At 34.6% G+C, this 27,268-nt stretch overlaps 1 protein-coding gene across 6 annotated transcripts in view; it reads left to right on the top strand.

The window, feature by feature from the left end:
* Positions 1-24,613, top strand: part of Rim (Rab3 interacting molecule) — a 500,966-nt gene extending 476,353 nt beyond the window's left edge. For 5 of the 6 annotated variants that reach the window (XM_083129801.1, XM_083129799.1, XM_083129797.1 and 2 more), the window contains 3 exons: positions 11,015-11,226; positions 17,517-17,656; positions 22,674-22,877. In XM_083129801.1, the coding sequence (XP_082985927.1) occupies positions 11,015-11,226; positions 17,517-17,656; positions 22,674-22,877 (556 nt within the window). Of the gene's footprint in view, positions 1-11,014; positions 11,227-17,516; positions 17,657-22,673; positions 22,878-23,946 lie in introns of those variants that run through there. The other variant, XM_083129798.1, reaches the window with a different exon arrangement.
* The last annotated feature ends 2,655 nt before the right edge of the window (positions 24,614-27,268 follow it).

The following is a 27,268-nucleotide window of genomic DNA, read 5'->3' as shown; positions in this document are numbered from 1 at the left end:
TGATCCCTTATTAAATTTCTAAAGGAGTTCATATCCGTGTCCATGTGTATGAGCGAATTAGCTCCATGGCATTTCTAAATCAAAAGGTTTATCGACACAACGTTGCAGGCTGTATTTTGAAAGAGAATAATCTCTTATTCGATTTCTAAAAGAGTTCATTTTCTCATACCTATATGAATAAGTAAACTAGGTCCATGGCATTTCTAAATCCAAAAGTTTATTGCTACAATATTGCAAGCTGTCTGTCTTAAAATGTATATGTTATGGAAGGAATTAATGGTAGGATGATAACTGGTTAATAAATTTTAAATTGTGCTTATGCAAATATCCACCTCATTAGTACATTATAGCAATATTTTACTGGATTCTTATCTTCTTTCTTATATTCTAAATACCCACCATTGGTTTCTGAAAAAGGAATGACTTTAAGAGTGTTAATATCATTCATTCCTCTTAATTATTTTGATCAGTACTAATATCTATAGCACTATTACGAGGGTCACTATTTATAATTTGAGCCTAACAATGAAAAAACAGGAATTTGGCATTGAAAACTGCTTTATTGTTTTTCGAATTATTCTCCTTTATGGTCAATACTCTTTTGCATTCGTTCGAACCATTTGTCAAAGCAGTTTTTCCAATCTTCTTGAGACACCTCCATAATATGGTTTTTGAACACATCAACAGTGTCTTCCGCCGACGAAAATCGTTGTCCACGCAATTTATTCTTGACATTCAGGAACAAGAAGTCGTTGGGTGCCAAATCAGGACTGTACGGCAGATGACCCATCAATTCGATTTTTTGACTGTTCATAAAGTCGGTTGTTAGACGAGATGTGTGACAGCTGGCATTGTCTTGATGAAGAATGATCCGACGGTGTATGTTTGTTTTCCGTATTTGACCAAAGACCTCTGGCAAACAAATTGTTGTGAACCATTCAGAGTTGACCGTTCTACGTTCCTCTAAAGGCACAGTTGCCACATGACCTGTTTTCCCGAAAAAACAGGCGACCATTTGTTTCGATGTGCTTCGAGCGTGAACAACTTTTGTTGGATTGGATTCATCTTGAAACACCCATACAGTCGACTGCTGTTTATGTTCCAACCCATATGCATATATCCATGATTCGTCACCTGTTACAATCTTATATACGTCTTTTGAAGCACCACGATTGTATTTATTGAGCATTTGTTTGCACCAATTGACGCGAGTGTTTTTTTTTGGTTTGAGTTGCGTTTTAAGTCCACTTTATGCACAGTAAGGCTAATCGGGACTGGACCTACAGTTTAAAGTTGGATCCGAACCACTTGTGCCTCCACTGGGTATCGAACACGAGCGTCTTTTTGAATTTTTGTCAAATTGTGTGGGATCCAACGAGAACATACCTTTCTCACATCTAAATGATCATGTAATATTTTATATATGCTGGTGGAACTAATGCCTATGGTTGCCTCAATCTCACAGTATGTCACATGACGATCTTGCAGTATTAGGTTTTGCACAGCATCAATGTTTTCTTGAACAACAACTGATTTTGGACGACCTTAGCGAATCTCGTCGGTGAGCGAATGGTGGCCATGATTAAATTCGTTATACCAGCGTTTCACAGTGGCAAAGGATGGGGCTTCATCGACAAATGTGGAAGTAAGTTGATCGATGCACTCTTGTCTTGATAATGCACGTCGAAAATCGTAAAAAATCATCGCACGAAAATGTTCACGAGTTAATTCCATTTTATTGTTGTCGCGCAATCTCCAAGGCAACATAAACAACACAAATGAAGCTATTGACAAAACATTTGAAGTAGGTTATGGTCAATAATGCCAGACGATTCCGTGCAAACGTCAAATCGTGCCTAACTTCAATCAGTGTTGGCAAGGCTCAAAATATAAATAGTGTCCCTCGTATCAGGTAACTTATATGCTTTGCTTGTCCACTGAAACTATAGACAAATGCATTAAATATCATGTATTTACATCTGTAAACAAAGTGGAACTCATTTGCTTGAGCCTTGGGGATAACTGAAAGGATGCTCCTGTAGTTTCACATGATGACAATGCATTATCAATATTTAAATAAAAGTTATTTGTGTTACGGGACTTTGGGCATGATAAATATTAATATACTGTACACAGAAAATGTAAGCTTATAATTACAAATGCCGATTTAGGTGGTGATATTAATAATAATAATAATAATAACCCATGGTGCAACAGCACATGAGGGTCATGGCCTGCAAGCCTCACTCCCACCTGCTGAGGTGGTAGATCATCCAACCCACTACGGGGTGACGTGTGGTCAGCACAACGAACACCCAGTCATTGATGAAGGTTTCCATGACCTGGTTACAGTACTCATTCGTAGCTCCCCAATTTCTTCACAATGGTGGGTGACCACCGATCCCATACACAGGCCGGAATCTCATGAGAAAGGTTGTTACTCTTCTTCCAGGCGACTCGAACCTGCACGCATCCCGTAGCCAGAGCCAGTGCTTGAAGTGGAAAAAATTTTGCTAGCTGGGGAGATACTATCATCCCGCATGGTCTCACTTCGAGCACTGACCGGAGCCCAAAACATGACACCTTAAACCGCATAACCACAGTGTGGGACGGATGGTGAAAGTGGTCATGAAAATGATTTGAATGAAATAAACCTTTACATGGATGCATAAGTACATACGTATCTTCAATGCCATTGAGTGTTTGAAATCCGATATAAAATTTACTGATATTAATAACTGATATTCTGCTGATCTGATTTCAAATGTTTCTTGAAGAACATAAATAGTTCCTTTACATCCTTCATCAATGCATGTAACCAGGTGGCCAATGTATATTTAGACATTTACTTTACAACACTAGGACATGTAAATTATATGTATATATTAACAAAAATAATCACAAAATAGTAGACGTTTCCAATAAATTTCAGGCTATTTAAGATGCATTAGATTGGTAAAATTATTTGTAATATGCAGTATGTCTATACTGTTGAATACCAATAGAGTACTTATTAATCTGAACGATCCCTAATACAAATGCATGCATGCACACACCCTTTGTAATCAAGGGGTTCTGAGTTCAATCCCCAGTAGAGGCACATTGCATATCGATTTTAAACTGTAGGTTATATTTTTCTTTTTCCATAATTTAGAACAAAATAAAAGGATCCAGACACTGAATGCAACCTCATATAAACATCTGTAGATTAGGATTGCTATGTATCAGAAGTAAAAATTCAGAATATCTCTGATCAGAAGCCTATTGTGTGTGCTTGTGTTGGTGGGGTGGGGGGGGATTTGACAAAGTAGCATGTATGTATGCCATAATTATTATGGACTGTACACTGAAATCGCTGGGGGTCCAAATATGATAAGATATTTTATAAACGTATTTTCAAGGATGCAAAGCCTAATTTTGGATGACACATTTTTGCAACAAAGGTCTCACACATTCAAGACTTAAAAATAATTTACAGTAAATTATTTTGTACCTTACATGATAGATTAATTAATATGTAGGAATGTAATTAATAAATAACGAAAACTATACTATGGAAGAGATTGTTAACTGATGAAGTGATGCAACAAACAGTGGTGTCACTAGTAAAATAATTTATATTGGCCAAGTTGGCTTGCTGAAGTTCAGTTTCTCATTGAACAGACACTGTCAAAATTATTGAAAATTGTGCATCTTACCTAATTACCGTATATTAAGACTGCGAAAATTCCACATTGTGTTTTGCTGCCTTTGGTAGATACCAATACTCTAAAATATGTAGCATTGGTAAGATATCAGGATAAAATTTGAAGTGATAAAGGATGGCTGGTATAAGTGATTGAATTCCAACCAATACCTATACCACTCATATGGATCAGTATCGGCTTCACCCCAGATACTATTTAACCAGAATTCGATTAAAGTAGATTTATGTTTTTCTACATTAGGTCCAAAAAAAAAAAAAAAAAGTTCAAGCTATTGCATAGGTGTCATTGGGACAAAGAAACTTAGGAGACAGGGTTGCTAGGTATCTTCCTTTTTTTTTCAGACATGTCCCATATCTTAATTTTGTGTCTGCTGTCCGGGAGAAATTTGAAAAAATAATTGTAAAAGCCCTATATTTGGAGCATTGCACAGTATGCATTAAGAAAATAGCTCCTTCAGGTGGAGGAACAGACAATATGGAAATAATTTATCACCTGAGATAATTGAGATAAAATAGTACTTATAGTAGGTACTCTAGTATAATTTTACACATATTGTGTAAAACTTTTTTATTTTTTTTATTTGTTCAGTATGATTTCAAATACTTGAACTGTCCAGAGCTTAATAATTATATAAAAACTCATTTTTTGATTTTTTTAAAAAGTGAAAAAACACAAGTTTTGAAATTTTGTATTGAAGAATTCATTTTAAAACTCCATTATTTTTGAACTGGAAATATGCTAGTTTTATATTATTTGCTAGCATTTCCAAGTAACATATATTATTTACTGTGAATGATGGTGTGCTACATTTTAATGTAAAGTCTTACATTTTGGGAGACACACTCCTGTGTTTTGCTTATAGTGATCTGGTAACCCTGATAAAAAGGAAGAAACAAAGCTTTAATTTTATTTAAATAGTAGACTGTATTGCACATAAAACAGCTGTTATAGTCCGACTTTATTTGTTTAAACCATGTGCAAGTGCACGTGTGTTAATTTGATGAGTCCAGTGGCACAATAGGAGTTGAACAGATAAGGGAAACAGGTTCCATGAAAATCATCTCCTGCTGAAACAACATTGAAGTTTCACACATATTAACGTCACTGGCAATATATATTAAGATACAAGTTATAACAGCCATTGAAAATCACAAACACGACAATGCAAATGATAATAAACAAAACAATCAAATACATACAAGCAAAATACTAATCTGTTATAGCTTTGTTTTGTATGTGATTCTACCTACATTCCCTTTCAAGTTTAGATTTGTCTTCTTAAGCTAGTCTCATCTACAGCAGCCAGACAGTTAGGCTTCTAATGAAAAAAATGGAAAATTTCAGTAATAATTAAATCCAAGCAAAGTACCCATGCAGTCAAAAGTAATGCTTTCACCCAGGTTGAACACATTTAAGCACGTTACATATATTTGCTTATTACTGCTGTTATCAGTTATTTTGCTACTGCTACATTGCTTAATATTGAAGCTGAACAGAGTTGAGAGTTTTGACACTTCTTCACTTGGAAAATGCGTCAGTTTTCTTGAGTAAATTAAATTATGCACAGCTGCAAAAATAATGCTTTCTCCCTAACTTTTAACCCTATTTACCATTGGTTCCTTATAATAAAATCATTGACTGTGGTTAATGAAAGTGGCTTCATTAGTTCTTTGTACAGTCATGGAAACTTCTGGGTTGTAACAAACATTACAACACAAAAATGTCAGTGACTGTACTACAGCTTATTTTAAAGGGAAGTGTTAACTTCATTACTGTAGCGATTCTGGTGTTTGGAAATCATTATTTTTTTATTACAAACAAAACAAAGAGATGGCTTTAGTTTGTTATGTAGCACTTGTATCATTAAATGTTAGAAATTTCATCTTTTCAGCACTTTCTAAATTTTAACTACTAATGCTGTCTTTCCTGGCATTTTAAAAGGATTTATAATAATGTTTTATGCTATATTCTAAATATTTGTTTTTTCAGACAGTCGTATGAGTATGAGGTAAGAGTAGTTAGTAAATGCACCAAATTACTGGATTTTACAGGATTTTTATTTTGAGGTAACTTCATATCTCATAGATTTCATTTGTCTTGCTGTGAATCATATACACTTGAATGATAAAAATTCTGAAAAACTAGAAAGAGAGGTATTATGTAGCTTTCAAAAATAACGTGAAATTAAATTTGTGATTATGGAAGTTGCTGCTGTGACTTCACCTATTGTATCAGTATTGCTCATTTTGGATTTTGGCTTCGGGCATTAAATCATCAACCACCATCAACTAGCTGGTCACAGTATCAGACTGTCCAGGTCTGCAGCTAAGAAATATTTTATTGTTTTTGTGTGGAATAAATAAGTTAAAATGCATGTGTAAAAGATAAAGCAAGAAACTACCAGAAAGGTATTGGCCAAAGCATTAAGTAGTAGTTTTGATTAAATATGCTTTATTTACTTCACCGGCAAGATAATATCCTGTTATGCTTTATTAGCCTGGTTGTAGTATTACCAAGTCCTCCCCCAGTGGCATAGTGATAATTTGTCACCTTGTAACCAAGGGGTCCCAGGTTCAATCCTTCATTGAGGCACAGTGGTCAGGATCACACTTCAAACTCTAGGCCCAGAGCATAAAAAGAACTTTCACAAACTGTGGTAGTATTAGTGAGAAATATATGAAATTATTTTCACCAAGGATTAGATTAAATTTTTGTAGCAATAAAGGCCCCAGGTTCAAATCCTGGTCAGGCATAGGTGCATCATTTTCTTTGTATCATCATTCATTTCTATCTTTGTGATTAACCAATTGTAGAATGGTGATGTAAAATAAGCAAAATTGAAATAGTCCTCCAAATTTGAATTCTATATCTGAAGTTGTTCCAGTGTAATCAATAGTAATTGAATAGTTCAGTTGTTAACTGAAACAAATTGTGAGTTGGAGGAGGTTGCAATTGATATTCAGTGGTGTAGCATTATAGTATGCCCGTACACCCTGCGTTCCCAGATTTAAAATTTCAAAAATGCGTAAATGCTGTGAATATAAAGTAAAACATGACTAATTTCATATATGTTCAACCTTCATGGCATTATAATAGCTATTTTTCCACTAACAACACTCGTTCTAGCATTTCTTTTCAATGCCTTTCCTGGCCGGACGCCGAGCCTGTTCGGCATAAAGGACTCTATATTCCTTGCTGCCTTTCTGGAGGGAAAGCTTTGATCTCTACAGCACGCGCTGGCGGAGCAGAGGTCTGCCGTGATTGGTTCATGTGACCTTTCCTTCCTTCTGAAGCAGACGACAGCGGTAGAATTCCTACCCGGTTCTTCATGCTTATGCTATGTGATGCTACAATACGCAATATTGACTGACGCAACTTTACCAATCTCAAATATACCACTTCTTAATGACCACTGCATTGTATAATTTATCGCACGAACAGCAATGTGCATTAGAAACTAAAAGATCAACACAGTTTTTGTCAAATAAGTTGGTGAAGTCCTCATGGTAGAAATTCAACCTGTGGCTGCTCTACCACTTAACCCGCAAAACTATTATTTTTTTATTGTTATTATTTTTTTGTTATTATCTAACTGCTTAATATTGCGTCAATGGAAATGTTTGGCATTCATTTGAAAACTCTTAACATCGAATGGTCTCTGGACAAAATTATTTTAAAATATTTATCAACATTCTCAAGATGTAATAAACAGTGGTCTGAATTACTAATCGGCACTGTTACGTCAGTAGAGTGTATGATATTTGGATCATCCACAAACCTCCGTGTCAGAGTGCTTTTCACAGTGCGCCAAGATGACAGAGGTCCCTGGTTCGAATCCCGGCGTGAGCACGGGTGTTCTTTGTGAGTGTCCCTTCTTCAATATCATCACTCATATTCATATTCGCAATTAACCAAAAGTGGTAGAAAAGTGAAGTAAAATAAACCAAATCAATCAGTAGTTGGACCATCCACAACAATGAAGTCTACTGTTGTGCAGAGGCGCTTGTTATTCAGGGAGGTTTTTTAATTACTTACGTCACGCCGAAAGGTATAAAAAAGGGTACAAAACACCAGAGTTCAAAACATTTGTTGCATAGTGAGGCATCTAATTTTCTAGCTAAAACATGCATGGATGATGTTTTATTGAAAACCCAGCTGACTACAGGCAAATAATACATGTGGCGACTAACACCATAAGTAAATTATTAAGCAAGAAAGGGCTGACCCTTCCTTCGGACTTGGCGTTCCCACCCGAAATGTTCATGCTACGCCACTGTTGATATTATTTGTCTCATAAAGTTGATTCCTTCATTTGTCTTTGAGATGTCAAAGATTAAAGAGATACTTATTGTGGACTCCATACTGTTCAACTCCCACAGACAGACAGATACACCAGTTGAGACAGAACTAGGTAGATTTTTCAAAGATTCTAACTCTTGTTACCTTGTCATTTTATTATTGCATCAATCAGAAAAAAAAGGTCAATTGAGATATTTTATTCCTTTTATATGTACCATTTTATTCTCCTCATATGTACATATTGCTTGCACTATACATTAAAACGTGTGTTTAAACTACTGTAGTTTGATACTGCTAGATATACATGAAAGGCTTTCACGGGTTTTTGAAATTTCTGTAAGTCACATGGATTACAATAGTCAATCTTCAAAGGCATTTACTGAAATGTCTCTAATGAAACACTGTTGTTTTCTTAATATATAAGTAACAGCTTCAGGTTCATCCTGAATTTTATTGAACTCAAAAGTCTGCAGGACACATAGTGGTTCGGATCCCACTTTAAACTGTAGATCCAGTCCCGATTAGCCTTACTGTGCATAAAGTGGACTTAAAATACCAAATCAACCAACAAAAGTTTGCAGAGAAGTGTAGGAATAGTTCCTTGCAGTAAATCTACCAAAATACAAGTACATGAGCTCATACAATGTATGGTGAAAGTTTTCTTTGACATTAATTGCTCAAGCACAACTATAACAATGTAACATCAATTTTTAACATTCAAGGGAACAATTTACAACACAAATACTGCACAGTGAAATGTTCTGTTGCCTCCAACATGTACAAACACTGTTGTATTCTAAGCTACACTTAAATTTAATCAATACTGTGTCAGGTATCAGTTAAGTCAGGTTTCATTACATCCCAACAGAGAAGGACTTCTGGCAAAAGTACTGAACAATCTGAATTAAAAAACTTGTAACCCCCGATGGCACAGTGATGGTATAGTTGCCTTGTAATCAAGGGGTCCTGGGTTCGATTCCCGGTGGAGGCACATAGTGGTTCGGATCCCACTTTAAACTGTAGTTCCAGTCCCAATTAGCCTTATGTGCATAAAGTGTACTTAAAACACCAACTCAACCAAATGATGTTGCCAAATCTCAATTTTAGAAGTGAATGGTTTTATTAGTTTCTTTTCAAAAGAAAAGGAATGTAAAAATATATATATATATATAACTAACAATTATGTTTCTTTGGAAAAGAAAAGAAATTTGGAACACCATTAGCTTTAATAAAAATAATTGTGTTTTGGGTTTATTTCAGAAGTAAGGATAGGAGAAGGAAGAAGTTCAAAGGGATATTAACAAATAAAATGATAAATAATGTAATACAAACACCAGAATGCTACTTAATTGAAGATCTACTTCATGCAGATATCATGGTGTCAGTTGAGTCTTCTAAACCATTCTTGATTTTTGGAGAATTTGTGTAGTAATATTTTTGAAAGAACTCTTGTGGAATAATTCCTTTCTTAAGGAGAGCTTAAGCAATCATAATTGAATTGAGAGAATTTTCGAAAATCTTCAAAATTTAGAACTTTTAAAAATATAAATTGTGGGATCATCTTCTTTGTCTTTGTTCTTAAAAAAGTAGTGTTGATATATACATAGATATATGTACTGTTCTACATAACCATTGTATATTATGTATGTTGCTAACTTGATGTTAGTTCTTTACCTTCCATAAGAAAACCATGTTTCTGCCATGGAACGCATTCAGTGCTTTATCAGATAGTAGTAGAAAATAGTTCCTTCAGATACGTAAAATATTTCTTTAGTTTTTGTATTTGATTTTCAATCATAAAGGTATTGGAAGAATTTAAGGCATACTTTAAAATAACATGGCAATTTTATTTTGTAAAAGAAAATGTCTAAAATTAGTAAATTTAAGCTAGAAGAAGGCCAATAATGCATGTGGAATAGGAGTTGTTCTAGTTGGTTCAGCTAATGTGGCATTTTGCATAACAGTATTCAATGGTAACACTGTTAAGGCTTGTTTCCATGTTAATAAAACATTAAATTGCTGACCAAGGTAAAATTCATTGTATAAAAAATACTCACTAAAACGTTAACTTTCATCCCTCTAACAGGGTCTTCTTCAGACGAACATCCACAATTAAAAATAATTTATTATGAATGTTCATCTGAAAAAGACCCTGTTAGAGGGTGGAAATGTTACGTTTTTAGTGAGTATATTTTATACAATAAATTTTACCTTGGCCAGCATTTTAATGTTTTATTAACAGTATTCTTGCCAACTATAAATTATATACAAGAAAGAAAACATGAAAAGATGACGGCTCGATATGAAATTTTAAGTGATTCCAATAAAGAGTTTTAAACTAAATTTCAAGTTATTTACAGAAATATATGATTGGTATAAATATCAACAATTTTACTGACAAACTGCTATGCCAATGTTGGTCAATACTGAAAGAGTATCGATTATTCCGGTACGAAAATTGAACCAGTTCCAAACTATGTTCCTCTAAAACCTGTTCCAGTTCAAGTGCTAAAATCGTAATAAATTCATTTCCAATTGTGATTTCAAGCAAGTTGCAGTGGAACAAGAAATGCAGCAAAAGAAAATTTGAAGTCTTTCTGGCAATCTAATCCTAGTTTCAAAGTTAGTGAGGTACTTATGAACTACATTGCTTCATATGTTCTTTCTGTCAATTATCCAGTTTTTTATATCCAAAGAATAATAGTACTTTCTGAAACAAGAGTGGCAACAATTTGGTCACATATGCAAGAGGAACCATTTTTCTGTATACCTCCAGGGAATCGAATGCACACAACAATATAAATAAATAAAAAGCAACAGAAATTGGCCTTTTTCTATCATATTGCATTATCATTCCAAAGAAAATGTACTTTTAAGTCATTTTTAGAAAATATATAAGTGCAACAATCAGTTTCAATTAGTGATGCAGTAGCTAGGGAACATAAAATACAGACTATTTCCTCATTTTCTCAGTTTCATTAATATGATTGTTTCTTCACTGTTCACAGCTGGGTTCCATCGTTACGGCTAACTGGAGAAGGCCAGCTTTCTGACTTCATAGAAGGCCTGGGTCCTGGTCAACTGGTGGGGAGGCAGGTCCTAGGTGCACCTGCACTGGGCGACATTCAGCTCAGCATGTGTGATAGGAAAGGAAATCTGGAAGTTGAGGTGATACGAGCACGAGGTCTTCAAGCACGGCAAGGTTCAAAAGTTACTCCTGGTATGTATTTTATTTTGGCTATTATCTGCAAGGAATATATTTTGTAGAAAGTGTTTTATTGCAGTTATATTTTAATAGTGAAATTGTTATATGTGTGAACTTTTACGGAGATTTCGCACTAAACCCTTAACCACTATGGATACTAATCACACAACTACTATGGAGAGGTCTGTCAGACTACTGTTTTGATGTTGAACTGTGAACTGTTTTGCTATTTTCAATTTCTGATGCATTTCTTTTGACTTTACATGGTTATAGAAGAGTATTGTAAATGAATTTTCAATTATTATTGTTTAGTTAAAGAAACATAATGTAATTTATGCAAAGGGGGAGAAAATCGGTCAAATTTGCAACAATGGCTTTTTCATTAATTTTGATTTTCCAAAATTCTTAAAATGTCTACATTTTTATGTTGTCAGAAGAGCAGGAGATCAAAGTAATATCTAATCTTTTGCTGATATTGGAAATGGGTTATGAGCCATTTGAAACACAATATAACAAGAAACTCACATAACTACTATGGTACATCTGTCAGACTGTTCTCTAAAAATACACTGCTCACAAAAAGTTTGGAATATTGTTATGTTAGGCAATAGGTGATAGGCACGGTGGCATGTGTTGGTCAAAAGACGAGAACGTCCAGCAGACAGATACCATGTGTGGTTGCATTCCAAGTCAGTATCTATCACCTATTGTCTAATATAACAATATTCCAAACTTTTTGTGAGGAGTATCTAAATCTAAAATGAGCAAGTCATAAGTTTCTGAAATGATATTCTTATGAAGCTATGAAACAAAAAAGCAGGGTAGCTTGGAAGATCTAAGTAGCTTATGTTTATAGATAAGATTTAAACAAACAAAGGCAAGACCTCATGACCTTGACAGCATGTAGCCAGCACCCCACTGAAAGGTATGGAAAAGTGCATAGTTGGAGGGGTGCAAGAAATAAAGGTGAAATTCAGAGTAGTTTGAGAGACGGTCCATAGTAGTCAAGGGTTAAGTGATAACTTACATGTGTCAATTGATGAATCAATGGGGCTGTTCACCATCACACTTTTCTGATGGCAGTGCCAGAGTAGTTGGAGCCGAAGATAATTTTTTTTCATCCTTTGGTTGGCTTGCTGTGTAGTATTCAAATCCTATTTTAATCTAAAATGAGCAAGTCATAAGTTTCTGAAATGATATTCTTATGAAGCTATGAAACAAAAAAGCAGGGTAGCTTGGAAGATCTAAGTAGCTTATGTTTATAGATAAGATCACAAAATTTCATGTCACTTAGTTTGTTTCCAGCTGCTGTAGATAGACAATACAAACATTTTGATTCCACACTACATTTCATGTTCTTTTCTGGTTTGCAAGTTGCATAGTTCAACCATGGGTGTTTTAATCATAGGAATACTTCAGATAATCCAGAATATGTATTAACTGTCACGTATGCATGATATTTATTAATATACACTATGCCTTCTCCAATAATTTAATGATAATGTATGTATTCCTTGCATTAAATAAATTATGTATCTATTTCTTATCCTTTTCTCCCTACTTCTACAGCACTTTCAGATGTGTGACATTGTGTAAAAAACAACTATGAAAATAGAAGCACAGTCATACTGAACTATTATACAGGGTGAACAGAAACTATAAGGTCAAACTTCAGGAGGTGATTTCTGACAGGTAAAGGAACAAAAAATTCATATCAACATATGTCCGGAAATGGACGGTGAGTCTGTAATAAAGCAATTAGTACCGGCACACATTACATGGCATGACTTTCATTCATGTTACAACAGGTGCTCAAAGTGGCTTCCATGGGATGCAATGCAAGCGTCCACACATCGCATCATGGATTGCCTAACTCATTCGAATGTTCCAGCCTGTACCCGAATAGTGTCAGGGCCGTCAGCCCGATGCCAGGCACACGACACACCAGTTCGGTCCCCTCAAAAGACCAAGACCGGGCGTCGCTGCCTACCATTTCTCTTTTTGTTATATGCCTCGACTATGCTCAGTATCTGCGGGTCATGAGAGTCCGTATCTCAGAGTTCAGGTAAGGGTCTGCCTTTGAATAATAAAATAATACATATATATATATATATATATATATTAAGCTTACTTATCTAAGAACTTTAACTCTAATTCAAGGTAACCATTCTTATGCTTAAATTCTCATTGTGACCGCACCCCCATCCCACTGGCCAGTGAGGATAGGCATGCCAGTCGTGATGGAAATCAACATAATTGAAACTGACATCTTGTGGATGATAAAGCCTCCGCCCCACTGACCAGTGACGGCGGAACACCTCATCAAACCAAAAGGATACCAGTTAAGATGTACTTATAATTCTAATTCACCCTCAAGGAAATACCCATTAACAATTACAGAATTTATTTACTTCTCAGATTTCAAATAAACATTCCAAGATTGACAGGAGAGAAAGTTCTCTGTTTAATCCTTAATCAAAGTTTTCACAGTTCTCAACATAGTTAAAATAGAAGAAAATATACAAACTTCTGATCAAAAATTAAAAAAACTATGACAATGCCAAAATAAATTTATATCATAACGACTTCCGTAATATAGTCAGAAACTTGCTATTGAACAAACATAAAACCAAGAGCACTCTAATCTATTACATGTCCAAATCCCATCAAAGATCTAATATAGCTGTAACCTGATTTCAATAAACGGGTGACAATTTATTCACTTACTAATGGTCGACAGTATTACTTGTAACCAAATCCAAAGAAAATTTGCATAACATCCATCGGAAATTCCTATTCATGCTTTGTTCTATAGAATTCATGAGGTATACACCATTTTCAGGGTCAACCTCTAAAAACATTCATAATAAAATTTATGGGGAGCCTTTCTCTACCCTTTATCAACACCATATCTTGGCCACAAATTACAAATGTCCACGTGGAATTCCTTTAACATAATAGTCACTATGTTTACCCTTTATCAACGCCGCTGGCTACTCACATCACAAAAGCAGTACAATAGAACTTTACGTAAATGATTTCTAGAAAAACATATATTCGACCTGTCACCTATTATATCTGTTTCAAAATCACATCTAACATCAACCCAAATAAAATAAACCATAAAGTTTCCTCAACTTTCCTTATACTCAGACTTTAAATGGACATGTAAACTATATAGGCTATGAGATTTAAATGCACCCTCTGACCAGAGGTATGCTCTCGGATTAATGTCATAAAAGAGTCATTTTTTTATTTAATTGAACCTCCTGACCAGGAGAATTCCAAATGATTTAGAATAAAATTAACTCGACGAGAGGGTTGCATATCTTTGATGAGCCTAATATATTTATGTTGAGTTTACATCGGAGTTACACTGACCAGTGCAAACTCCAACAGAATTTACAATTTATGAAATATTTCAAATTTTAATTATTAAGATTAAATATTTATATATGAATAAATTATTTATAAGCCCGCTAATTCCCCTTTAAGGACCATGCTAACCAGCACTACACCTCAAAGGTGGCTTTCGGAAAATCTCGGACATTGTGGAAGGGAGAGCTGACCAGCCACTCCCCACACAACGCCCATATTCTCCCAGCCCTGGACCTCGACAAGCGATTTAATCACCTAAAAATTCCGGAATATACTAACTTCTGCCAGCGAAACAGCTGGTATTTATAGTCACGGGATTATGCAATTCTTTCCTCTGAACAAAAGATTTGGACAACGGAAAGTTATTTTTAGTCTTCAACAATTATCCCTTCCAAAAAGGCATAGCAAGAGACACAATGTAGCAAAATTTACTTACAGCGCCGACCGAAAAAGAACGCATTGTTGAATAAGAAAGAAAATAATGCAAGCTTCAACTTGCTTTGTGCTCTTTTTCGCTTGGCAGAAACTGCGTTACAATTTAACTAAGAACGAAATATGCATTCAAGAAAAATTAGAACTCTTAAAGTACTTATACGAGGGCTGTCTAAAAATTACATAGAAAATCATGAAAATTTACAAAAAATTCTCAATCGTAACACAGGCTACACGGACACACTGTTCAAGGGTATGCAAATGAGGAAGTGGCTCAGCATACACAACACTTTTCAGATGCCCCCACAAGTATAAATAAAGGGAGTTTAAGTCCGGTGATCGAGCAAGCTATGATACAGGACCTCCTCGTCTGATCCATCTTCTGGGGAAGATGATGTTGAGGTGTTGACGAACAATAATGCGATCGTGGGCTGGCGCTCCAATATGCATCAGCCACATTACTTGTCTTATTGCCAGAGGCACATTCTGAAGCAAATGAGGCAGAGTGTTTTGCAGGAAATCCAGATACATCTGTATGTTAAGGCATTGTGAAAGAACAAATGGTCCAAGTAGGTGGTCGCCAATAATCCCTGCCCAAACATTGATGCTGAACCGTTGCTGATGAGACGATTCAACCATTCCCCAAGGATTGGCTGTAGCCTACAGATGACGATTGTGTAGGTTGACGATGCCATCTATACCAAAGGTCGCTTCATCGGTGAAGAGAACTGATGACAGAAATCCCTATATGGTGGTCACCTGTTGCAAAAACCAGCGACAAAACCGTTCCCTTGGAGGAAAATCTGCTGGACAATCCCTGTACACGTTGCAGGTGATAGGGATAGCGGTTTTCATACAGCATACACAACCCCGTTGCTTGACTTACATCATGCTGGTGGACCTCTCGGCCATTTCCATCTACTTGACCATATATGAAGACCATCTCGGCTTGTTCCTGGTATGAATAACGGACCATGGTGCTTCGACGTAGCTCCTATCACACAATCTGCAACACAAAAAAGCACACTGTGTGTTGTTATGAGAGGATGATATCGTTCTTCAGTGCCATCTACCTTGGCAAATATGCATTTCCGGGCATATGTTGATATGAACTTTTTTGTTCCTTTACCTGTCAGGAATCACCTCCTGAAGTTTGTCCCTATAGTTTCTGTTCACCCTGTATATTATTCTTTAATGCACTAACTCTTAACAATAAAATACTTAAAAATTGTGAAACTTACAAATGACATAAACAAAATAAAAAAATTAAAAGTTATTTTCTTTTAAGTTCCGTTATCTTCTTTGTTGTTGATCATCTCTTTTGATTCTTGTTTCAAAGTACTAATTGTACAAATGAAACAGTTTCTTACATTAAAATTAAATATTATCAGGTTATGTGCTGCCAGCTGCAGTTAGCTTAGCTGGGTATTCCCATTTAATGGAAACTTATAAAACATGTCATGCAGTCGATTCATTTATTTTTAAGTGGCATGTGTCCTTGTCGCATTAGTATCTTTAGTCTTTTGTATATACGTAATTTGTAAATGTTTTATTGAGAAAAAATAAAAATTGTGAGTTGTTGTTCTGTTAAACTGGAATTGCACAAGTGTATTGTAAATTATTAAATTGTTTGTGTTTAGTCTATATGATTGCAAGCTGCAGTAGCTCAGTCGTTAGGGCATCTGACTACCATGTGAGAGACCTGGGTTCGATCCTCGGCAGGGGAGAACCAGGATATTTTCCCACCTGTTCAAGCTGCTTCAGCGCCCACCCAGCGACGTATAAAATGGGTACCTGGAGGAAACTCTGGGGGGTGAAGGTGGCCAGGGGCATGGTGCAGATCACATAACCCCCACCTTCGGCCGTGATGAAGAAAATGTGGGGTTCTAACCACCCCTATACACCTTCATGGCATGGTGCATAGCACAGGGGAGCACTTTACCTTTATCTTTTTAGTCTGTATGATTAGTATGATTGCAAATCATATAGCCAGAAATCAGGAAGTTACAAAAAAATAAAATACATTACAAGTTACTTTGCTATCCTCCCAAAAGTAATGCATTAATGTATTACTTTACCCAGAAAGTAACTATTTCTTTATCACACAATATACTCATCAAAGATATTTTGATTGCCCTATGTACAAATCTACCACACCCAAAAAATACACACACACATGTAAATATTCACATGCCTGATAGTCACAAAGCTGGTGGTTTCTGACAGAAGTAAGATCCCTGTTCAGATCTATAAAGCAAACCTCTTGACTTCACAATTTCCACAATTTACATCTGTGTGCAAAAGTTTTTTTATGGGCTTTCCAGGTATTTTGCAACTTCCTGTAGTATCAGCGACAATTGGTGGCAAAGTGATTTTGCCTCAGCCAATTTTTGTTGATATTTCTTTTTTTGTTTTTTGTGTGCAGTATGATTGAAAAACTGTTTTTTCTGTAAATGTACAGAAGATGTCTCTAGTTATTGAACATCTCTTTGCAGCTCCTTATGTAAAGGTGTATTTAGTGAATGGAAAGAAGTGCATAGCCAAGTCAAAAACTTCCACAGCTCGTAGAACCTTAGACCCTTTGTATCAGCAACAACTAGTCTTTCGTGAACAGTATCAGGGATGTGTTCTGCAGGTGGGTAGCTTGCCTTAGTTACTAGTATTAGTAATAGTGAAATAACAGGCAGTACAATATTATTTATTAATCTGAGCTCTCTCTCTCCAATTCAACAGGCAGTTGGTTAGTTAACCAATGTTAAATTCTTCTAACAAACTTTTTTTTTTGTTCATTAGTTTATATTTGCATAAACAGGTATATTCTGGATAATTACATTTATGCTTGTAAAGAAGTAAAAACATAAAGTGGAATACGTAAAAATTTAAGTGCAAAATGCAGCCTTGGTCAAAACTCTAACCTGTGTCTCTTGCATACCATGCCATTGCTCTAGCAACTGATGCAATATACAGCTTTTCTCAGGAAGAGAATAGGCGCCGTTGATGTCAACAGTGTTTCAAAGACAACAGATTCTATTACAGTATCATTTATTAAATCATCACTCATCCTCATCAGCTGGCTGGCCTCCGTAGAGTGGTCCCAGGTTCGAATCCCAGCCTGGACATGGGCGTTCTTTGTGAATCTCTCTTCATCAATTTCATCATACTCATCTTGCGATTAGCCATAAGTGGCAGAAAATCAAAGTAAAGTAAACCAAGCCAAATCAAATTAAATGATCTAATTGTTCAGGTATAATTTTCCTTGTTGTGACAAGGTCTAATGGTCCAATTAACATCATTATATTGGAGTTTATCCACTGTTGTAGGGGCTTGGTGCTGATCACATCACCCACAGCTCGGCCTAGATCAAGAAAGTGTGGGGCCCTAATGCCCCACCCCCTATACGCCTTCATGGCATGGTGCAAAGCACAGGGTAGCACTTTCATCCACTGTGTAGTGCTTTTGTTACCTATATCTATTCTAACATTGCATTTCAAGAGAGCACTTTCTCTCATATTCAGATGATCAATTTCTTTTATGCTGATAGCGATCAAAATGACACCATTTGTTGTTATTTGACAACTTGATAATGTAACTGTTATTATTTAATTGCTTATTCCTTTGTTGATGATGTAGCTAACCTACATGGTAGAGTGGTTAGCACAGCATGTTATAATTCCAGGTGTCCCAGGTTTTAATCCCAGCCTGGCCAATCTTTGTGAGTGTCCCTTCATCAATTTCATCATATCATCACTCATCCTCATCTTCATGAGCCAAAAGTAGCAGACAAGTAAAGTAAAGTAAATCAAACAAAAAAAACTTTGTTGATGATTAACTAACTAACTAACTAACTAACTCTCTAGCCTTCTTAAACCCAAAGGTTCATGGCTGCAGCAACACAGGCCTTCCCTCTCTCCTTATCCTGAGTAAGATCTATATACTCTTTTTTACCCTACCGATTTCCTTTAGGTCCATCTCAACGTTATTTCTCCATCTTCGTCTTGGCCTTCCCACAGGTCTCTTACCATCAGGTTTCCCAACAAAAATCCTGTAAACTCCTCTTTCTTCTCCCATTCGTGCCACATGGCCTGCCCACCTAAGTCTTCTTGATTTAATCATTCTAATAATATCTGGACATGAATATAAATTATGTAGTTCTAAATTATGTAACCTTCTCTCCACTCACCTGTCTCCTCATCCCTTTTAGGTCCAAATATTTTCCTAATGATCTTATTTTCAAATACTCTCAATTTATGTTCCTCTTTCAATGTAAGGGACCAAGTTTCAGACCAATATAATACTACAGGCAAATTACTGTTTTGTATATTTTAACTTAATTATTCTTAATTGTATTTATATCATTCCCTAATAAGTCTACATCATCTGCATATGCTAACAACTGAGTCACACCATTTAATTTTAGTCCTTTGTTATTTTCTTTTACCTTCCTAACAGCATATTCTAAGGCAAGATTAAAGAGCAATGGAGATAATGCATCTCCTTGTTTTAACCCATCATGAATTGTAAATTTGTCAGACACATTAATACCCACACAAATTTTACTTTCTGTTTCACTGGTGCATACATTTATCATATTAACAAGCTTCTTAGGTATTCCAAACTCGACTAATATATTATATAATTTATCTCTTGACCGAATCATATGCTTTTTTGAAATCAATGAATAGCTGATGGACACTTTGATTATATTCCCACTTTTTCTCAAGTGTCTGTCTGATGTGAAAAATTTGATATGTAGTTGATCTGTTACGTTTAAATCCACATTGATAATCACCTATAATTTCATTAGCACATGGGGTTAGTTTTCTTAGATAATATATGTTGTTGAGAGCAGAGAAATTCCACGGTAATTATTGCAGTTCATTTTATCACCTTTTTTAAACACAGGAACAATTATGGATTCTATTCACTGTTGAGGGATTTCTTCTTATTCCATATTAAACAAATTAATTTATGAATTTGACATATTCACGAATTTCCACCATATTTAATTAACTCAGCTGGTATTAAATCAATGCCAGGTGCTTTGTTATTCTTTAGCCCTTTAATAGCATCTTTAACTTCAGTCAAGTTAGGTTCTGGAACTTAAGGTTCTGCTGTGTGAACTTCACTTACTTCTGATTTATCTCCTACATGAACATTTAAGAGGACATTAAAGTAGTTCTTCCAACTATTTAAAATATCACTTGGATCAGCCAAAAAAATCACAGTTTTTATCTTTTATCAAATTTACTTTAGGTTGCCACCCATTTCTAAATTAATTTACACCTTTATATAAATCTCTGATATTTTTGTTTTTGCTGTTTGTTTCAATTTCACTAATTTTGCTTTTCAAGTAATCTCATTTTTTACTTCGAAACGTACGTTTAACTTCTCGCTTTATTCTATTATAATTGCTTAGATTTGTATCATCAGAGTTATTTAACCACCTAAGTCTAGCCTGATTTCTTATTTCTATTAGATTATGACATTCGTTATCAAACCATGGCTTACTTTTTCTTGGTTTATTGTATCCTATACTTTCTTTAGCTGCTGATTCTATTGCATTACGTATGTGCTCCCAATTCTTATTTATGTCTGTTTCATTTATATTTTCATCATCATTTAAATCCTGCAAAACATCAAATCTATTTGACAGTTTAATTTGGTAATCTTCCTTAATTCTTTCAGCAGCAAATTTTCCTGTATTAAATTTTATAACTTTTAGATTTTGTTGCTTATGATTTATCACTGCGAGTCTTTCTCTTAATTTAGCAATTACTAAATAATGGTCACTGGCAGAGTCAGCACCTTTATGTGAATGAACATCAATTATACTAGTATGCCTTCTCTTAACTATGAGAATCCTGTTCCAATTGACATTGCATTTCATCCTTTATATAGGCCCTGAAAAAGACACGTGTGAAAGGGTATGACTCATCGCTTTCAACTCAAAAGCCTTCATATGCCGTATTTCATCTTCCGACCTAAGCCCAGAATGCTTTTGTGGTTAGGTAAGGCTTGTTAGGTTTAAAACTCTTAGCATAAACACACTACATTTAACCTAACTATGAATGTATTTAGCTTGACATCAGAAGACGAAATATACTGCTTGATGAAGTATGCTTTTGAGTTGGGTGTGATATGTGAAATTGTGTTAAAATGTTGAATAACATAAATTTACTAACTGCTAAGAAAGTGTATAGTTTTACTTGGTGATACTATGAATGTATCTACAGATAATCTGCAAACATTTAAATACATGCATTGCACAGTATACATTGTCTATTACCGAGATACAGACTATTGTTATTGATGCATGTGCACACAGCACTGACTAGAATATAGGTAACCAAAAAAAAAAAAATCACAAGTACTTTTCATCACGGAAAATTAAGACTATACTGTGCTGGCATTTGTACTGACTTTGACATAGTGTAAGGTATGTAACATGGGATGGCATAATATAATATGGGATTCATAAACATGCTGCAACTTAGGAAATGTTTTAAAGATTCATGTTGGTACTGTTATATGAGCTGTTTAATGTGTCATGACTAGTTTGATCGCTGTTTTGATATTTGCAACCCTGAAGTCATGGCATTATCTTCAATGTTCCAGAGATAGAAGAGGATAGAAAAGTTTACAAGATCCTTGAGAGTAAACCTGGTGGTAAGAGACCTGTAGAAAGATCAAAACAAATACTGAATGGCAATATTAAAGAAGGAAATTTTGTAAAGATGATCAAAAGTAAATTGATCTTGCCAAAGATAGGGACACATGGAAGACTTATCTTGACATAGGAATAAACTTTCATGTCTAGAGGTGCCTAAGAATTATTTTAGTTAATGCATTTTTGTGTGTGTGTGTTTATACTTTTTTATTTTACAGGGTCAGAAATGGTCCTGCCATACTAAATCTGTAAATCCATTCTCAACTTTTCAGACACTTGGTGCCATCAACCCAGGCTCTGGGGATGGTATAAAATGGCTGTGGTTGGTGAACTCTTTCTAAAAGTCTGTGGTACCTGCATGGAATGAATATTGAGGTTCCTTGCATTTGATGGCATTTTTCTGTAAACCATGAAATTTCGACATGACAGAATATAATATTAATTGCTCTGCCACTGCAAAAGCAATGGAAGGTGACTTTTTGCAACTTTCATTTGAAAGCATTGTCTTTACAAAAAGTGAGATTCACTGTCCGAAGCTGGTATATCTGAAAATTTGTGGATGGATCTGCAGCCTAAGGGTTTTGTGCTATATTATTTAAGACTTCATTATGAGTCTGAACCTCATCGTGGTGATTAACTTTAGGGAGCTTTCAGACTGAACAACAAACGATAAGTGACAAGTGGCTCATATCGTGTAGAAGCGAACAGTCAGTAATATGCAACCTCTTGAACTGAAGTGATATGACAAGCTGCACGTGTCGCTTGCATGTTGTTCAGACTGGGTCATTTTCTCAGTAGCATGTCGGCTCGTTCTGTTCATCGTGCATGTACAGTTAATGCTTGGTTATAGACTGAATTGGCCCATTGCCTGTCATTTCAGTCTGAAATCTCCCTCTGAAGCCACAGAACCATCCAAGAAACTGAAATGCAATGCAGTGTGGCTTTCCTTTTAAGCTAATCTCCATGTTTTTTTTCGTCATTATAGGTGACTGTTTGGGGAGACTATGGAAGGATAGAAGGAAAGAAGGTCTTCATGGGAGTGGCACAAATAATGCTGGATGATCTTGACCTCTCAAACATTGTTATAGGCTGGTACAAACTATTTGGAACAACTTCCTTGGTTAGTGTGCCTGCCATTGGCATATCTAGAAAGAGTTCGCTGGCTAGTTTAGACTCACTGAATCTTTAAGCAAGACATCTAGAAACAAAATATATAAAAAAGAATCAAACATGCTACCAACAGCTAAGCCTGCTGAAAATTTTTGAAACTCTCAACATTAGTTCTCTCTAATATGAATATTTCTTTCTACACTGTAACGTTGACGTTCAACTATTAGCACTGACTATACTCTTTGTTTCTTTAGGTTTGTTATCTTTTCTTTTTCCTTCTTTTTTCTTATATATATATATATGTATATATATATATACACACACACTGTTTGCCTTTATTTTCTTGCTCACACGTTTCTGCAACAAGAATTCGGTATGCTAAAAAGCACTGCAAGTAGTGATTTGATCCGTAGACGTAGTGACTGTGATTTTTCCATCACCGTAAATCTTTGAACACAGCTATCATATTTCGGAAGCTGCTGCATGAATTATACTAAAGCTTTAATTTGCAAGGTTAAGCTCTGTAGATAATGTATTTCTCTTTAAGCATGCTGTTTGGAAGTTCACAAGCTTCAGTAAAAAAAATAATTCTGCTCTTTTAATATTGCCTTGAAACTGTAGCGTATTCTATATAAATGCAATAATTAGCGGTTAACCATTTCTTTTCTGAACAGTTACCATTCATCTAGATAATTGTAGGGTAATTTTTTATGTTAATAATCTAGTTATCAGCGTGGATTTCTTGGTGTACATAAAAGGAAGGGTCGTAACATGATGTAGATTTTATACGAATATCTTCTCAAGATGAAATTTTAAAGCAACAAAGCTGTTTAAAAATGCGAAAAATAAATTTTAACAAACACTGTTAATTAAAAATTAAGAAATTGTTCAGCATGCAATTTAAGGATCGTTAATGGTCTAGTTCGTCTTTTTAATTATTAGGTGCCAATTTGATCCTATTAAAAAATAAAAACTTGCGACTTGTTAACAGAAGAGAACAAATTTTCATATTTGAAGAGATACAACATATTTTTTTCTTTATTTTTTTCTTTGTTGTCAACCTCTTTAAGTAATTTTGACAATATGACATTTGAAAAAAAAAAAATCTGAAGCGATTCAGTTTGTTGAACGTGTGCTTTCTTATACAGTGAACATCCTGAGGCCCGAGACCAGGAAAATGGACGACCTCGCCCCCCTTCAAGTTGTTCTGAACCGCTGTTCCACTTGTGATGGCAGCAGCAAGCAAAGCGTAACTAGAGAGGGGGAAACTTTTCTCCCTCCACAAGGGAATCTTTTGTGTCCCTTTGTACACTTTCAAAGTTTTCAGCTAAAAAAAAGTTTTGCTTCCCTCGTCAGCGAAGTTCCTCATAACGGGAACATGAGATTCTTGTTCCGGGGGCTGAACTTACGAAGTGTTCCGTCTGAAGCATCTCATCAAGCCTTCCAGAGTTGAGTGAATAAAATATGAATATGAATATATGAATATGAATGTATGAATATATTCATATGTATACATATGTACATATACATATATACATGCATATATATGTATATTAAGGATAAAAAGGGTGAGACAGAAAAATTAGGTGAACTGATATTATAACAAGGGATAAGGAAATCGTAGTGCTTTGTGGCAATGTGATTTTTCCCCTTTCGTTTTTTTTTTGTATGGTGATAAGTGAATTATATTTTTTATTGCTATTATTATTATGTCATTAGTCTTATTATTGCTCTTATTTTGGAACCAGGTGTCATAACACAACTATATGAAAGGGATCAGTTTTTACTAATCGATAATTAATATTCCCAAAATCTGCGAACACTATATATATATATATATATATATATATATATATATATATATATATATATATATATATATATATATATATATATATATATATATATGTATGTATGTATGTATCTATTGTAATTATTTAATACAAGGATCATATCTCAAATGATACGGATGGTTCACTTTTTACGACTGTTTTTATTATTGTCATTTTACTGATGGAGTACACAGGAATAGATGCCATAATACAGAATGAAAAAAATATTGTGTAAAAAAGTGTGTAAAAACTGACTGACATGTGGATACTTGTAAAGTTGATCATCATTTCATTTGTTTGCAAAATTTTTTATATGCTAATTATCAGACTGTTGTGTAGGTACAGATCTAGAAAAATGGTTTATAGATGCATAGAGAAATTTCGTCACGGGTGTATGCTTATATACCAGTGAACAAAGGTTGACTATCTAATGAGACACATTGTCTCAATTTCAACAAACTATTGTGTCACTTCTTAATATCGTGATACAAAAAAAAAATGTACTTGATATACTGTAGCATATTTATTTTGTTATGAGTAAAAAGTCTACTTGCTACTTCTGCAAAAGAAATATATGTATATACATATATATATAAATCATTTCACATATCCCTCATAGATTTTGCAATGTAAATTGTTGAGTTGAAACAAAGAAAATATTGTTGCTTTATTGGATATAAGAGTAATTATGTTATGATTGAAATGCTTTGTTATAAATTTCTGGGTAATTATTGAGGTCTATATATATGTATGTGTGTGTATATATATATATATAAATCTGAGGAAAAGGAAGCAAAATGCTCTAATTGTAGTTTTTTTAAGAGAACAATTATTTTGCAAGATTTCATTCTTCTTGCATCTCTGACATTGTGGTTCCAAGAAATGGATCCCTCATTAAAAATAAATTACTTGCATGTTTTCCTCAAAATCATTACAAGAATGCCAAGTTCTATTGGTTTTCTGGATAAGATAATGATAAAATATATACATAGTATATATATATATCAGTCCAATTGTATCGTGTTTGTTTGAGTGTCATTTTTTTTTCCTTGTTGAGTTTGTGGTGTTGAGTGTTGAAAATGAAACATCATTTCCTGTTGCTGAAATTGTATAGAAAGAGAGAGAGAGAGAGTGCATTTAAAAAAAGACAATATCTGTGATTTGACATGGAAGAATATATATATATATATATATATGGAAAAGGTATCTTTTTCCAATATTGCCTTCAATGGGTTATCATAGGCCTTTTTTACTGAAGGCTGGTTAGTACATGATTGGTGCTTTAATATGTTGAATATCAGCTACGTTACCCTCTCCTTACTAGTGAGCGAACTAGTAATATTTTATTAGAACTTTCTTCAAAAGTCTACTTTAGATAGACCTAGAAAATATCAGCAATTTGTTTGTTGCTAATAATAAGAATGTCAGTCATTATCCCTTTTTTCTTAATTTATTCATGAATCTTAATTTAAACATTATTTTCATATGAAATTGACCACTGTCCCCTTGGGCTGGAGGGTTTCTAGTGGCCATGTTATCAAAAAAGTGTATTGATGCAAACAGTTTTAAAAAACAAGTGGTGGCATAGCAAAAATCAATCGTTAATAAAAAACTGCTCTGTTTTGTAAAAGAAACGTGGGTTATTGTGACATAAATCTGACTTGCGTTGGCAGTGTTTTGTCTCCCCTCCCTCCCCATCCCTCCTCCCTCCTCTTGGTAACTTGGCTTCAAATCATCATATCGGGTAGTTAGACAAGAAATGAGACTTTGTACCTAAGATATTTAAAAAAAAAGTAAAAAAAAATATTGTTTTAAAAAAAATATTAAAAAAAAGAGGCTGTGGAAACCAAACAACTAGTTCCAAAGTATGTACTTATTTTCCAAAATGGGTCAAAGGAATGAACTACACAGTCTTAGAATTTCTAGTTGCGAGTTACTGTCAGTGCAACCATGACCGAAATTATATATTGAGCGATTTTTTTTCCACTCTATTGTGTTTCGTTTTAATTTAATCTTCATGATGTTCCTCCTTTTTATACCAATTTCTATTCCTCACATTTCTTTACACAAATCTTGGGAAAATAATAACTCTATCCATTGTGATTTATAAATACAAAAAAAGGAATAATATATATTTTTTTCATGTAAATTTTAGTCATGGTTGCACAATATGCAAATGTATTCATCTATTCATCATTAGATTAGCCTTTTGACTTTCATAAGTGTAAGATACAAATGATCATGGGGGAATGCTTCTCCTGTCAAAACATATATTCTACTCGTAGAATTCTTTGTGCACTACAGATTGGTAGAAAAAATAATCAAAACTACTTTTTAAAGAGAAAGATACACAATGATGAAATTCAGAGAATGCTATGAGTAGATGCATGTTATGCACAGAAGAGGTACATCTTCATTACATTTTTTATAGCAGGTAAAATAGTGTGCAACTGATATTCAAAACAAACCAAAACAAGATAACAAACGTAACAGAGGTATTGTTAAATGTGAGATGTGTTGAAATGTCTGCTAAGGCATAAAGATATATATATATATATTAATTATATTGAAACACTGCCTGCATTGAAGATTAACAAAAAAAGAAACCTATGTATTGACAATGTCTGTGCGCTATATA

The sequence above is a fragment of the Lepisma saccharinum genome, chromosome 10, assembly GCF_977018435.1.
Source record: "Lepisma saccharinum chromosome 10, izLepSacc3.1, whole genome shotgun sequence".
NCBI classification, from domain to species: Eukaryota; Metazoa; Arthropoda; class Insecta; order Zygentoma; family Lepismatidae; genus Lepisma; species Lepisma saccharinum.
The sequence above is the reverse complement of the archived record's forward strand: the minus strand, read 5'-3'. Positions and strand labels throughout refer to the sequence as shown.